The 16,872-nt window shown below is 33.2% G+C and overlaps 2 protein-coding genes across 2 annotated transcripts in view; one reads left to right on the top strand and one right to left on the bottom strand.

Moving 5' to 3' along the window:
- Positions 1–1,149, bottom strand: part of spag17 (sperm associated antigen 17) — a 33,840-nt gene extending 32,691 nt beyond the window's left edge. The window contains exon 1 of the mRNA XM_056463208.1: positions 1,039–1,149. Coding sequence (XP_056319183.1) covers positions 1,039–1,149 — 111 coding nt within the window. The remainder of the gene's footprint in view (positions 1–1,038) is intronic.
- A 614-nt stretch (positions 1,150–1,763) lies between these two features.
- The window catches only part of sap30bp (SAP30 binding protein), a 33,978-nt gene continuing 18,869 nt past the window's right edge, over positions 1,764–16,872 (top strand). The window contains exons 1-4 of the mRNA XM_056464430.1: positions 1,764–1,878; positions 4,676–4,794; positions 7,159–7,203; positions 10,178–10,220. Of these exons, the coding sequence (XP_056320405.1) occupies positions 1,785–1,878; positions 4,676–4,794; positions 7,159–7,203; positions 10,178–10,220 (301 nt within the window). The 5' untranslated portion in view covers positions 1,764–1,784. The remainder of the gene's footprint in view (positions 1,879–4,675; positions 4,795–7,158; positions 7,204–10,177; positions 10,221–16,872) is intronic.

Genomic DNA, 16,872 nt, shown 5'->3' with positions numbered 1-16,872 from the left:
TGGTAATTATAGAGTTGCTGTGGTAATAATACAACAAATGACCCAATACTGTATTATATTTTCTACAGCTATATAAATTATGCCTACCATACACCACAGTTTAGTGTATACAACAGCATTACATTACAGTTTATCAATTCGGTATAGTTAATTCTACATTATGCTGTAGAATGTATTAACAAAGTGTTATAAATACTGTCATTTAAGGGACATTCTACCAGAAGCGTATATTTTCACTTATAAAACATGTGACAGGGCCTGACATTTGCTTGTTGTCCTCAAATAATGATACAATAACAAGCATAAAATCATACAATTCAATGATAGAACGCATCCTTGAGCGCTGTCAGCTTCTTCTGCATCAAAGGATGTCACTTCCGAGTCACAGACTTAAACTATATTGCAAGCATTTTGTTAAATTTAATGCAAATGTGACAGGACTGACAGAAACATGGGGACAATTGTATATTTATTTGTATTATATATTTGCAGCATTTATTTGTGGAATTTATTTCGTGTTTTTAATCAATTGATGTAAATGATAACAACTTAAACTTGCTATTTCTGATGTTTTTCCCCCTAAATAACAGTTTTTAACATAACAAAACTATTAAAGCTGGTTCAATTGGGCAAAGGACACTGACAATGACAGGGTTTGTACATTTTTAAAGTGCTTTTTATAAAGAAAAAAAAACAAAAAAACATCTGAGAACCAAATGAATAATTCTTTTACAAAACAACTCACAGAAATCAACCATCAGTCCATTTTAGAAATTTTTGGAATGAAATACTTTTTATTCACGGTATTTATGTATTTAATTTAGGGACAGATAATGTACCTTTCTGGTAGAATGTCCTATATACAGTACAATAGATGTTGATATAGAAAGTTTCAAAAAAACTATAGTATTAACTATAAATTACTATAGTAAGTTATATTTTCACGGACAAAGATTAAATACGTTAGATGATTTATAAAATATCGGCTATTGAAGAACAACAACAGTTTTAACATGACATAGGTAATTTATATTTTACCTCTTTAAATACAGCAGCAGAAAGAGCTGTTTCCCAGGTTTTGTTGGCAGCAGCTGCCCCAGTTGGAGTTGCTCCTGACGGAGTACTACTTTTATTCCGTTTGGGGGGCATATTTACTCTAGTTTCATTAAATTTGCGGATTACACTTTAAATATGACGTCGCTTGTAAAAGATAATACCATTGAGTAAACGTTTAGTTACTATTCTTTCATTTTAAAGTGTAAACTCTAACAAAAGTTTGCTCGTCAGTATGAAGTTTCCAAAAGCGTCGTGGTAACCTATGGAAACCAAACAGGCTTGCGCATTTTAAGCGACGTTCGTTTCGTCAAAGTTTAGATAGGATACAGCTGCGGATAGGCACATCAATATGGCATTACTTCTGTGACACTGAACAACAATAATTAATATTTTTCAATTACTGCGAGGGTTGTGTTTAGTGTTGTGGTAGGGGTTAGGTGCTCATAAAATCCATTTTAATGAGAAGTTTAATAAATATTATGAATCATTTTCAGTAAAATTACTGTTTTTTACATTACAGTAAGCGTTGGGGTTAGGATTGTGGTAGCTGAAGATGTTAATAAAATTAAATTATTTGGTAATTTAATCAATGATATAAATAATTTTCGTTAACTTCCGGACGAAGCTGTATCCCTTCTAGCAACAACCCGTTTGTTTCGTTTCAAGCCCCTGAGCATGCGCAGACCGGATATAGACCGTAACGTCACTGTCGTGCGACAGCGCTAAAGATGGCGAGCAGCAAAAAGAGTGCACTTATTTCTTCACTAGCCGCTTATGGAGACGATTCAGAGCAGGATTCAGATCCAGACACAGACGATCAAGGTAAATCATCTGATAAATGTTAGCAAACGCTTGTGAACACCTTGAGTTTGTAACGCTTATGAATTTGTTGTCAGTGTTGTTAAACGAAAGCGCCACGACAACTGAAGGATTCAGAGAATGTTTTTATTTGGAAATTACTTATATTGTGAGCCATGTTACTTTTGGGTGCTCAAAACAATGCATTTTCTTTATGGCTGTGGTTGTAAGGGTGTACATTAGTGTTATTTAAAGTTTACAGGTAGGTACTGTAGAGAGCAGTACGTTGTGGCCTATATTATTTACATTTCATGAATATAAGTATTTAAAAACATCTTAATTTCACTGTTTATTTAACTTAAGATTAAATAAAGATGTTCATAAATAAACATTCGAATATTTTTGTTAAAACAATAAAATTGGCATTAGTTACCAGTATGCCATATAAAATGATGCATGTCATATGAGAAATTGATGTCCTATTCGTATTAGTTACGGATATACAGTAGTAACAAGTGTTGTTGCTGTACCTCTGTCCAATAGTGGGGTAAATTTGGTTTTATATTTGCACATTCTGACTTTCTCCTTAATATTATATTTTCAGAAATGTATTATTTTTAAATTATAAATTGGGAAGTTATACATTAATGTGTAGGATATTAGCAGCCAAAGAATATGTATATATGTATTGTTCACAGTCAGTTAAATAGTACTAATGATGTTTTGAAGTAATACTTGTATGCTACTTCTGACCAAATAATCAAAGTAGTGTGGTAAACAATAAAGGGACCGTGTCACAAGTTGTCACTGAACAAATGTGTGAATATGAAACCAACTTTACTTCAGTCTGTCCAATTTATGTGTGTTTAAAGCTTAAATACATTTGTCAACATTTTTGGACTAATATTTGTCTAGGTGTTAAATCACACCTCTGCTTTTATGTATTAAGATTTTTTTTTATCGTCTCGTTTTGTTCAATATTACATTATGAGGCATTTAAAAAGCTATAATTTGCATTACCAGTTAAATTATCAATAACATGTTGAGTCAGAGCAGAAAATGTCAAAATCAAGTTGTGGCATTAAAAGGAGAAGTCCATATCTTTTTTCACAGATTTTAAATTTCAATAAAACAATCTTCTATAGGTTAGATCAACATTGATTTAGCTTTCTGAGAATTGAACTACGAATGATTAACTGAGTTTATGCTTAAAACAAAAACAAGTGTCTTTAGTGGGATTTGTTATTTACTTTCTGTTCCAAAAAAGGTGAGATTTCTGATCTCACAATTTTTGTTTTAGTCACAAACTTGCATTGTGATGTTCATTTTAACAGGAAGAAAAGTTGTCATCATTTTGTGTTATACTGTCTTTGTTAAATAATCTTTATAAGTTTGAGGGAGGGTGAGAGGGAACAACTTGTATTGTACCTTCCTGAGCTTAAGCAAGCATTGAGGTAAAGTTGGTTTTGTTGTCACACATTTGTTCAGTGACAACTTGTGACACGCTCCCTATGTTGTTTACTATGGTACTTTGAATATTCGGTGTGAAATCACATGCAGGTATGACCTTAGCACTATTTATTTGACTGTGAACAATAGGCATGGGACGATAACCATTTTCAAGGTATACTGCGGTTTGGAAAAGTCAAGGTTTTAAAGTTCAAAATTTACTGCTGTACCGTTCCTATGGTATGTGTATGATTTTTATTTACGTTTTTTTTTTTTTTTTTTAATTTTTTTTTTAAGGACAATAGTATCTCCAGTAGAAAAGATATCCAAAGATGCCTTTTCAAATTGTAAAAAAAGGGTTTTTGAAACAAATGAAGACATCACAAGTCAATAATTCATTTAGCCTTTAAATTCAACATTTTACTGTTCCAAAATATTTTAAATGTTTCTCTAGATAAAATATATTTAATTCAAAAGGGAAAAACTTTCAGTTTTTTACCCAGAAATTTAAAAAGAATATATTTTAGAGCAGTGAGCACAATACAGGTAAACCATGAAACAGTGATATTTTTATCCAAGGTTATCATATCGTCAGAATCTTATACCGGCCCATACCTAGTAAACAATGTTGTACTTTGGTAGTTATTGGCTGCTAAAATGATTTAGCTATTTAGAAATTGCAAAGAATGCTTTTCTGATATTATGTTATTATTGGGAATGTTTGAATGTGTGAATATAAAACCAACTTTACCTCAATAGTTTAAGCTATATATATTATAAAATACATTTAAAAGCAATGAGAATTGAAACAAAATTGTAGATCGAACTCATTGTGTGCTTCCTTTAAACATGCATTTATATTGGAGAATATTGGCTACTGCGTTCCCTTCGAATTATTTATTGCACTTCCTTAGTTTGACCTTGAAGAATGTCCATCTTTCCACATAGTACTTATCAGACTGTAATGGAAATTAAGCATATTGTAGTTTATTGAACTGCACTTTTAATGTACTTTTCAATGTACATAATGGTTTTATTCAGAGATGTGTTTAACTGTGTTAACTGTTTTTTAAAAGCATCATCTCATTTAAAAAAAAAAATGTTTCTTTATTTTTTGTCTAGTGTTAATTGAAACTTCTTTTATACTTTATTAAGTGATTGTCATTAAGAAAGCTCTGATGTGTGTCTAATGTGATAGCCATGGAGTTAGAAGTGAATAAATAAATAGTACATATTCAAAAGTTATGTATTTATGTTGGATCACCCCTTGATATTACAGAAATTAACATCATAAATAATGGGAAGTTAATTATATTAAATAAAATGTGATTGTTTTTGCAGAAAACTGAAAAAGCTTAATTTTTTTCCACAGAATCTCATGGTGGTTTGGTTTCTGCTAGTTATGGAGAGGATGAAGTGAGTCGTGTGGAGGAGGCATATGAGAAACCCTCAGAGAATGAAGACAGCGACGAGGACAGCACTAGAAATTCGGTCAGTTTCCACCACAAAATTTAGTTGAAGTGTCAAACTGTTACATTCACACAGACTTGTGTTCTTTTAAATTCTCCTTCAAGTTTTTTATAGAGCTTTAAATACATTTAATTATAGGGGACCTCAGGTAATAGTAATAAAATTATAGCACCGCATTCCTGCAAACAAATTCATTTTTGGGAAAAATAAATATGATTTATTAATTCATTTTCTTTTCAGCTTAGTCCCTTTATTAATCAGGGGTCGCCACAGCGGAATATACCACCAACTTATCCAGCACGTTTTATGCAGTGGATGCCCTTCCAGCTGCAACCCAGTACTGGGAAACACCCATACACTCTCATTCACACACATACACTACAGTCAATTTAGCTTACCCAATTCACCTATAGCGCATGTCTTTGTACTGTGGGGGAAACCGGAGCACCTGGAGGAAACCCACATGAACACGTGGAGAACATGCAAACTCCACATAGAAATGCCAACTGACCCAGCTGAGGCTCGAACCAGCAGCCTTGCTGTGAGACGACACCGCTACTCACGGCGCAATCGTGCTGCCAAAAAGAAATATTAGAAGTTCTCTTAATTTGAAATCTTTTATATTAAATTTCCATTATCGGTAATTTAATAAAATTTGTAAGTATTTCTTAGAAGAAAGGCTCTCAGAATGCAGATGTCACATCCTAGTGATTTTTATTTATTTATTTATTTATTTATTTTATTTATTTTTTTTTTTTTGGCCAAAATGTCCAAAATCTTTCACATGAATATCATTCTGCAGTCTTTCATAGACAGTCAAGTTAAAGTCTCATTTTTAAAGTTGTTTTCGTATTCTCATGTCTGGGTGTGAATAAAATTTGTGACATAAAAAGTTAATTTTTTTTCATAAAGCAACAATGCTTTAACATATTGATTTAACTGAAATATTATCATTTTAGTATTTTTTATTAGTGAATTTAAGTACTCTTGAAACAAATATACGTTTTACCATTTACAATTCTTTATTAGAATTTAATATTCTAATATAAATTCTATTATTTATATTACCCCTTGTGTGTTGTTTGGGATGTTTTCATCCACTCTGGGGTGATTTTGAGTCTTAAGTTAGCCACAACTTTCTCTGTGTTTCAGCAAATGGAATGCTTTTTGATGACATTTTATTTTGACAGATATTTTGGGAAAATGCTTTGGAAATTTACAAAACACTCTTGGCAAACTTTCGTTATGTTCGTTATGACTACCCTTTCGTTATGTTCGTGGCTGATTTTGCTCCATTGACTTCCATTATAATTACATTTTTTGATTGCAAGCCATGACACCATATAATCATGTGTTCCTTATTGGTGGTGGTTTTTTCCTGTTGGCAAGAGATACATTTGTCATTTTTACTGTTGATCATCAGTTGTAATACAAAAAAACTGTGTGTGAGAGAGAACTTTGCACACTTACTTTGAGAAAATCTAAATAAGCACCTCTGCTCTCAGAGCATAGTGAACCTAGTAAGTATATTAATGCACACACTATAGTTTGCTATTTTACTCCATAGAACCTTATATAAAAGTCAGACACAACTTTTTTGCACAGGCCTATCTGGGTCACTGGTGTTAACTGATTATCAATAGTAATAAAATGAAAAAAGTATACATCTGTCCAACAGGGAAAACTACCAACAATCAAGAAAGCATGATTATATGGTGTCATGGCTTTGCAATTAAAAAAATGTTATTAAAATGGAAGTCAATAGGGGTAAAAACGGCCACCAACATAACAAAAAGGTAGTAAATTTGAACAATAGAGTTAGGGTTAAAATTTTTACTTCGTTTTGTTGTTATTAGATCATTAGATTCATGAGAAAGTCCATCAGAACTAAATCCGCAGAGAACAGTTTGTAGGAGTCATGATTAGAGAACTGCAGATCTTTTGTTATCCTCAGGGTGGCGCTAAAACGCTATATTTAGAGCACCTGTGGAATTAACTGTTTTTTGGATTGCTCACGTTTTTTGACTGTGCTGACGAATATCTTGCAGGAGACGATTTGTAATTTGTAAATATGTGTAGTTTTGGGGAAATATGAACTTATAATCATAATCATGTGTTTGATCACACAAAGAAGAAAGAAGTAGAAGCGTTGATGTTGTTTGTTCTTTGGCACAAAATAAAAACACTTCGCTTGAAATTAACGTTAGGATGCATGACTTTGTTTTGAATGCACACAATTTATGCTCCCTCCTGTAACCAACACAAACAGCTTACAAAAATTCCGCTACATCATTGTTGAAACTTCATACACCTAAGGAGGGAGCTCTTGAACATGGTTTTGGAAAAACGTGGATGTAATGAGCATGTTCATTTTTGTTTTCGCAGGATGAGGAGGAGTCAGACTCAGGGCGGATCCAAGATGATGTGAAGGTATTTGACACCACCTAAATTATATCCCTCACCGCTCAAGGGTTCAGGCTATCAAACCTAAAACACCACCCTTCCTTAGTTTGCTGCAGTGTTGTGATTGGTCGCAAACCAAGACAGCAGCATCAACTAAGGAACAACATGTGTGTTTGAACTTTCAGAGAAGGTCATTTGATCTTAATACAGCATGTCCTTAAGATGTTATTGCATATTTATTCAACTTCGAAATGCACAGTGTATTTCAGATTAACACTAGATTTTTTTTTAATAACCTTCATGAAACAGTACTGGTTTGGTATCTTTTGATTTGATGTCTTTTTGTCTTGTAAATTTTATAAAGCTTTGGAAAAACAATTAATAGACCACTTACAATTTTTCAGTTTCTCTGGATTTATTAAGTGTGGGTTTGAGTAAAAAAGCTATTATGTAGTTAATTTTATAAAGGTCTGATAACATTTATTTTATTATGTTTGGAAGAAATGTCATCTCTAGTTTACAGAATGAATTTAAAGTACAGTCGATTTTTATTTATTTATTTATTTGTTTTTTTTTTAATAATTCCCAAATGAGGTGTAACAGAGCAAGAAAATTTTCACAGTATGTCTGATAATATTTTTCCTTCTGGAGAAAGCCTTTTTTGTTTTATTTTGGCTAGTAAAAAAACAGTTTTGAATTTTTTTAAACACCATTTTAATGACAAAATTATTAGCCACTTAAAGCTATATTTTTTTTCAATAGTCTACAGAACAAACCATCGTTACACAATACTTGCCTAATTACCCTAACCTGCCTAATTAACATAATTAAGCCTTTTAATGTCATTTTAAGCTGTACAGAAGTGTCGTGAAAAATATCTAGTCAAATATTATTTACTGTCATCATGACAAAGATAAAATTAATCAGTTATTAGAAATGAGTTATTAAATCTATTATGTTTAGAAATGTGCTGAAAAAAATCTTTTCTCCGCTAAAAAGAAATTGGTGAAAAAAATAAACGGGCGCCAATAAATCAGGGGGGCTAATAATTCTGATTTCAACTGTATGTAAATCCAGAAAAAAAATAATGTCCAGAAAATATTTATTTTTTATGATCAGGATTATTAGTTCTAACAGAGAGCCTACAACTCTAGAAAAATAAAAGGCATTCAGATGTACACAGCACTCCAGTGGCAAGTTATTTCATGCACTGAAATGACTTTTTCATAATACTAGCTTGTCATGTTACAGAAATTTGGAGCCACACCCCAAAGACAGAACACTGTGCTTCATGCTCACAACATGAAGAAGTCTATCACAACATGTTTCGTAATGAATTTAATTAAATTGCGATTGCTTAATAATGACTTTTCTAAATGTAACATTTTCTTTTTTATCTTGGTTCAACTCTTCTTTGTTGTTGACTGATGTTCACCCAAAAATGACAGTTCTCATTTACACCCCTTTTGTTGCTCCAAACCCATATAAAGTTGTTTTTCATTCGGGCCCAATAAGGGGAATTTTGAAGAATATATGTCAACCTAATTTCCAATGAAATAACAGCACATCGTTTTGGAATTGTATTGAGGTAGCTATTCGCTTCATTGCAGGCTGCAATCTTTACCTTTTTAACTTGCAAATTTATGATTCAGACTTTTTTGTTTCCCCTGTAAAAGTGCATGCATGGGCTTGACGTTGAAATTGTTAAAGGCAGCTCCATTAACCCATGGTGCTTTTTTTTGGGCTAATCTAAATTTTAAAAAGATCTCTGTTCAAAGGCCCCCTGTCTCGGTGTAAATGGATGATTCTTTTTTGCGTCTCACATAGTTTGTGGGTTTTTGAAGTGAAAGGGCTGTTGTTAGGAGCTGCGCTTGACTACAAGAGATTCATCTCTCACTGAGTCATATCTCTCTGTGCTGTGTCGACACTTTTTCAACTTGAGCACTTTTACGAGACGATTCTTCCATCTGCTCACCCTGTTGCTGAGTGACTGTATCTGTGAAATTGTGAAAAGGAGACATTGAATAGAGGCCCAGTGCATTTTTCAGCCTACTTTTATTGTTCAGGGCTTTTGCGCACTCGTGTTGATTTCATCATGCTCATTTTTTAAAGGATAGTTAACCCCCAAACCCTCCAAAAATGTAACACAAAAGAAGATATTTTGAAGAATGTTGATAAGTTGTAGACATTGCCTACTATAAATTGTAAAAAGTGCTGGGTTCCACACAATTGCTTCATGTTGTCCCAACACAAATTGATTAAGTTAACTTAATCTCATTTACACATTTAAGTGGAATGAACATAAAACAATTAAGTTGCCCCGAAAGAACCTTAAGAATTGTGTTTTCAACTCGTGTTAAATAAGTACAGTCAGTTTTTTTGTTGCTTATTCAAACTACTTAATTAAAATGAGCTGAAACAACACAACTCATGAGATTTCGTTGAGACAATTTAATTGTTTTATGTTCAGTCCACCTTAATTTGTAAAAACTAATATGTTAACTTAATTCCTTGATGTTGTCACAACACAAATCGATTGTGTGGAACTTGGCACTAACCCTAACCCTTTTTTAAAGCTTTTATAGTGTAGTTTGAACAAGCAGCAAGTCATTTTTTGAGTGTCGTAGGACAATAAATACTATTACTAGTCAATGGCTTCCAACATTTTTCAAAATATCTTCTTTTGAGTTCAGCAGAAGAAAGAAGAAGTAAGAATTGCTTTTAAAGACACTTATATAAAAATAAATGAATGAAAAAAAATGCTCATCTTTTCATTGGTTTGTTTTAGAGTGGACAGAAGAGGGCACTAACAAGTAGACAAAGTTGTTAACCTATGCTGAAAATGCCAAAATGGTCAAATATCATCTGATTGATTAGGTTTAACAACATGCTACTTGCTCTTTCAAATTTCGTCTTATTTTGTTAATCATGATGGCTTGAAATGACTTATAGAATGCATTATTAATTTTTATTTATACAAATTTGCCTTCTTTTCTTATAGGATGTCCAGGAAGTGGAGGTTAAAGATCCCAATGAGCTTGTTGGTAAGTGTCAAATTAATCAATCATTCTTTGAAACTTAGCTTATCTTGAAAACAACACAATGCCCTCTTTGAATTAGCACTGCTGCTGGGCATTTTTTTGTGTTACAGCCAACATAGTAAGTGTAAGTGCTTTATCAGAAAAATGCTTATGTGTGTGTGTTTGCGTGTGTGTGTGTGTGTGTGTGTGTGTCATGCCGTGCCCAGGAAATGAGTGATCCAGGCTGTATTGCTTAAGTCCTGTTTTATGGCACCCCTGTGTGATTAGTTTGAATATAGTTAGATGTTTCGGCTAAACCTAATGTGTGTAATCCTTGTTCATTCTGATATCAAGATCTAATTTAGGTATTCAGGTAATTTGCCAGTATTTTCAGCATTATCAAAATTGATGGACGAAGTCCGATTAAACAAAACTAAAACATTTCATATAAGAAAAAAAAACTATGTAAATTTTTTTGGGGAAGTCAGTTCACTTGGTCGTCTTTGTGCAATGCAATTTAATATGATTAATAATAAAAATGTCATGTCTTGTTGCTTTTTAACCCTTTAGAGCCACACATATCATATTTGATACGCAAGTGTCTAAGACCTATATAATATCAACCTGATCAATACTTTGTTTAAAAACCTGTTGTATATGATTTGATAAGAGGTAACAGGTAAAAACAAAGTGAAAAATTGCCTGAAATGTTCTCTGTTGTCAAAATGTCAAGGGCAAAATAATTTTTTGTTATTAAAATTAACTTGTTGTGAGCAAAAAGTTGCACAAACACCTGATGTATCAAATGTAATACAAAATAAATATCATGAAAAAAATGTACATTGCAAAAAATGTTTGTTTGTTAGATGGTTTAATTAACATCTCAGTTCCAAAAAATTTGAATTTTCATCCTATTTTTTGATATCTCAGGTCTTGCAGGGTTAAAGTCACATTCTGTGGTTTAAAAAAAATCAGGTTGTGTGCATCCGAGATTAAATTTGCCACACACGCTGTACACACCCCCTAGGGCCTAGGGTATGCTTAAAGTCCAAAGAATACTTTTCTGTTTTATGCTGTAGTGTACGCACAAAGTTGAGTGTGCAGCCTTAAAGAATACACCAATTTAGGTTCTTGTATGATTTTGTTTAGGCTCTATACCAATATTAGCCAACATACACACTCGGTGTAATTCTGTTGATCAATTCTCCAAGCCGTTAGATACTGTCTCAATACTACTTCTATAATAAAACATTTGAAATGTGAGAGTTTTAAAATATCTAATTTGGCATGATTACTAACTGTGGAAGGAAAGAAAGGCTGACACCCAGGGGTTAAAACAGTTGCAGATATATTTTTTAATCCATTCACACTAGGGCTCCATGATATTGGTAAAAATGAATATTTGATTTATTTTTTGTTTCTGCATTTTATATTGTGATAAGGATATAATATCACAAGAACTTTAGTAACTCTATTTGGAAAGAATTAATGCTTTTACTGTGGTTGGGATTTTGTAGGTGAGCGTGTCTGCATAAAATATACAAAAATACACTGTAAAAAAGCTGGGTTCCACACAATTTCTTCTTGTTGTCCCAAAACAAATCGATCAAATTTAAAAAAAATTTTCCACAAATTTAAGTGGATTGAACATAAAACAATTAAGTTTTCCCCCAAAAAAACTCAAAAAACTTGATTCATCTTATTTGAAATAAGTAGTTTGAACAAGAAGATAAAATAAATAAAATTATATTGTTTTGAGTCTATAAAAAAATTAACTGATAAACAATAGAGCAAAGATAAAAATTAAATAAACAACACTTTATGGTTTTCAGTGGAGTTTAACCGTATTGAGGTTAGGCATGGGCCGGTATAAGATTCTGACGGTTTGACAACCTTTTAAAAAAATATCACAGTATTATGATTACTGCTCTAAAATATATTATTTTTAAATGTCTGGGTTAAAAACAAAATCTTTTTACCCTTTTAAACACAATATATTTCATTTTGAGAAACATTTAATATGTTTTGGAAGATTAAACATCTTAGGCTAAATGAATTATTGACTTCTGCTGTTGTCATTTGTTTTAAAAACAGATTTTTTGCAATTTAAAACGACAACTTTAGATATATTTTCTGCTGGAGATATTGTTGTCCCAAAAAAAAAAAACAAACATAAAAATCGTGCACATAGCTTAGGAACGGAATTGCAGAAAATTTTAATGGTTTTAAAACCTTGACATTTCAAAACCACAGTATACATTGAAAACAGTTCTTGTCCCATGCCTAATTAAGGTACAGAAATTAAATAATCAAATGTAAAATAACTCTGCATGGAGTCTTCATTGTATAAACAGACATATTCACTCTTTGTTAAAGTGACAAACTTTATCTTTTCTTGTGCCTAAATCTTTCACAGTGTAGTTTGAACAAGCAGCAAAAGTCATTTTTTGAGTGTAGTAGGACAATAAATGCTATCAATAAATACTAGTCAATGGCTTCCAACATTCTTCAGAATATCATCTTTTGAGTTCAGCAGATGAAGAAAGAAGTGAGAATTGCTTTTAAAGACACTTATTATACGTGACATATTTACTTGAACAAAAAATATCTGAATGTAAAAAAAATGCTTATTTATTGGTTTGTTTTAAGGATAGAAAGAGGGCACTAACAAGTAGACAAAGTTGTTAACGGTTATCGTCCCATGCCTAATTGAGGTACAGAAATTAAATGATCAAATGTAAAATGACTCTGCATGGAGTCTTCATTGTATAAACAAACACATTAATTCTTTGTTTAAAGTGACAAACTTTATCTTTTCTTGTGCCCAAATAGTTTAAGTTCACTTGAAATCTTAGTCACAGGCCTTGAAAAATCATCAAAAATCCTTCACACGATTATAAGGCTAAACTTTACAATCACATAATGAGCTCCGAACTGTAGTTCCTGCCTAATTATAATCCCAACTTGACAATGCAGATCCTGTGATGTGACTATTGCGATATCGATGCTGAAACTATATATTATAGGTACCGTTGGAACCTGTTTGGGTTCGTTAGCTCGACATATTAATCCTACAGTCAAAAATTTAGGGGTGAAATTTGACTCGGATTTTAAATTTGACAATCATTAGAGGGGTAGTTAAATCTAGCTTTTTCAATTAAGACCACTAGCAAAAATAAAGCTATATATATATATATATATACATACACACACACACATACACCCACACACACACACCCACACACACACACACCAAAACAACCGTTTGAGACAGTAATCCATGCTTTTTTGACCACTCTGTTAGATTACTGTAATGCACTATGTGGGGAGTAGCAGGTCAGCTTTTGCTCGTTTGCAAATGGTGCAAAATGCTGCAGCACACCTGTTAACTGATACTCGCAAATATGACCACATTTCCCAGTGTTGGCTTCGCTTCATTCATTGCCAGTTCATTTTTGACAATAGTTTAAGATTCTTTTATTTATTAATTTATTTTTTAATCTCTTAAAGGTCTTGCCCAACCGTATATCTCTGACTTGATACACCCCTATAAGCCCACTCGTTCTCTCAGGTCAGCTGATCAGCTTCTCCTGATTGTGCTAAAAACAAAGCGTAAGCCTGGAGGGGATCGTGCTTTCACTGTGGCGTCTCCTAGACTTTGGAATGATTTGCCGCTGCCCATCAGACAGGCCTCATCTGTGTTCTCATTTAAATCCGCTCTTAAAACTCATTTGCTTTCGTTGACATTTGGCACCTGATCTTAATACCTGGTTATTTTAATTGTGAGTCTTTTTAGGTAGTTTAGCTATATTTTATCTTGTATTTTATGTATTTTATACACTATTATGCTTATTTTGTTGTATATTTCTGTACTGCACTTTGGCTCACTTCTGTGTTTATAAAGTTTGTCTTGACTAGACTATTATGCAGTCCTATTTCAGACATGCACACTCTCAGTTATTTTCCCCACCTACAGTTTTTTGTTGTACATTTCTGAGTGTGTAATAGTGCCCCCTTTAAGCATTGACTCCTTATGGACAAATTGAGTAGAGTAAAAAACAATATAATGTGTGCACATGTGCATTGTGTATTGCCTTTCGGATGCAGTCAGAGACATGATATTCTTTACAGGGAGTTACAGTAAAACACACTTGGGCCAGTAACTGAACGTTCCGCTTTGTCTTGTTTTCCTTCTCATTAAAATGTAAAAAGATCAGAATAGACGGTCTTCTTTTGGAGACTCAAAGATTTGCTTTGTGGTTGGTAGACAGAAGACCTTCAGATTCGTCTCTAATTGTCCCTCCTTCTCTTTTTGGAGACTCTCTGAGACGGGAATTGGTGTATGGGCTTTGTGTGCGATGGTGCCACTTGTTTGGGTGGACACTCGGCTCTGAAGATGCCAGAGAAATGAGTCACTTTCAGGCAATGCATGATTACTCTAATGGAGAGGAAATGACAAAAACAGCCCATGGAGAGAAATCTACTGTTCTATGATCAGCTGAGATCAACTCTCTAAATCGTAGAGTAGCATTTTGGGGTTTTTAGAGGTTTTATAGGAGACCCCCGTCTTGCCAACATTCCTGCACACACTAGCTGCCTGCTGCTACCACGTTTACTCCAATCACGCTGTAATTATTAGGGCATGCCTGAATGCTTATAAAACTCAGAGTTCAGACCAACTACTTGAAGCTGAAGCTCACTGCAGTTACATTCACAAAATTCTGTCAAACATTAATTTTTAAAAGATTTTAGGAAAATGTGTTGTGTGTTTGTCATTGTTATTCTGGCTGAGGTGTTGCTATGTGGGTTGTAGGTGGTGACAAAAGCCATCCCTCAAGTGTGGATGGTGTTCGGGTCACTTTAGCTTGTGGTGTGGTTCCAGAAGTAAAAATTATGCTCCGTTTCTCGATGCGGAAAATTGTTTTTAACAATAACTTGAGCCGTTAAAGACAGACCTGCTTCGAGGTTATCAATCAGTGGCTTTTCTTGAGCTCAATCTTCATTATTTATTTGAGTATTTTTCTTATTGTTTGTGTAAAGACTATATGAAAACAATACGCATTTCATCATTAGAATACCAGGTGAAAACTACATTATCCATGGTTTCTACAAAAATATTCACCAATAAGAGAACAAATCAAATCATTTTAATCAAACTCTACAAAAATATTCACTAATTAGAAAATAAAGCAATCAACTCATTTTAAACTCCATCTCCATTAAGCACGGCAAATGACAAATCTATGTGTATCTGTACACCTATTCCACTCTCTTGCACTATAGGTACATTAACTGAAGATTTTTAAATTCGTCATCTATGTACAGACTTGTCTATAAATACATCTGTGAAATGCAAACACTTATGATTGTACTATAAATCTATGCATATATATATACACATGGTCGTGTTGTCATTGCTTTTAGATTCACAATGTTTCATGGCATTCTTTCCTTTATTAAAACCATGAAGTCTTATGCATTTAATCTAATATTCAAAGAAATTGAATTGGCCGTTTTTAATTCAATGTTTATAATGTTGTGTTGCACCTTGTTTTTATTTGCTTTGGCTGCTCTTTAACTCAAAATGAAACATTATACTAAAAAGAAAAATGCTTTCAGAACTGAGGCTGCTAAATCAGTGTTTCATTTTATAACATCACTCCTTTGTGATTCTATAGGGCTGTTTTAACCTCCGCCGTGTGACCATTCATGATCATTTATAAATGTTTTAAAGCATACGTCCTCATAAAGCATGGTTTAACTAGGAGCTGTAAGTTTTAAGGAGCTTAAGGTCATGTCAAGCTTTTAGTTTAGATGTTTAAATCACTTAACACTTATGAGTGATGAGCAGGGTGCAATCTAAGGGGGAGCTCGGCTTCCCTATTTAAGGCATGGAAGGCAAGCCCCTGAAAACATGATTTGTGAAATTTTGGGGGGTCTCAAAAATATTGACAATGGGTTATTTTGACGTGCAGTTTCAGTAATGTGATCATGGACTACATGTGTAAAAGTGCAAAGATATCATTCATTCATGCATGATGGTGATTTACACCTCACTTTAAAAAAGATAACCACGCATGCTATTCTTGTCATGAGCATCAAGGTGTGGGGGCGCTGAGGAGCAAAGTCCAGTCATGTCAAAGACTGACAGCCAGATGCTTTCATATGGACGTTGGGACACTGCTTATTAATTTTCCGAAACAAATGATTTGATGTTGTGTTTCGTTTTAATTGCTTCATACAGTATGCCAATACAATGTTATTTTTTTAAACACCGTGACGTTGCTGTAAACTTGTTGGACAATTAAGCTGAAAGCAGGCTAAACTTGACAAAGCGGTAGCCCTTTCAATGGTGCTTTTCATTTTCCAATTCACGATTATGTTTTACCGGAGTGAAAAGTGAGAACCCATGACATTCTATTGGCCTGTGTAAAATAAAATGGCATATGCTGACCTTGGTGCCATCATCTTGCACTTATAGAGTGAATAGAAAATGATAGGCTACATGACAAGGTTGTTTATTTTGTTGTTAAGTGAAACGTATTTGTGTTTGTTGATTTTATATAAATGAATGTATTCCTCTTACAGAAGCACTGCAGGTAAAATTATACAACAATGTTCTGTTGTTTGTACATATAAAAATAAATCCCTCAAAAGATATTTTCAAGGGTCAAAG

This window comes from Danio aesculapii, chromosome 8, assembly GCF_903798145.1.
Source record: "Danio aesculapii chromosome 8, fDanAes4.1, whole genome shotgun sequence".
In the NCBI taxonomy this organism is placed as follows: Eukaryota; Metazoa; Chordata; class Actinopteri; order Cypriniformes; family Danionidae; genus Danio; species Danio aesculapii.
This window is presented reverse-complemented; position numbering and strand designations above follow the sequence as displayed.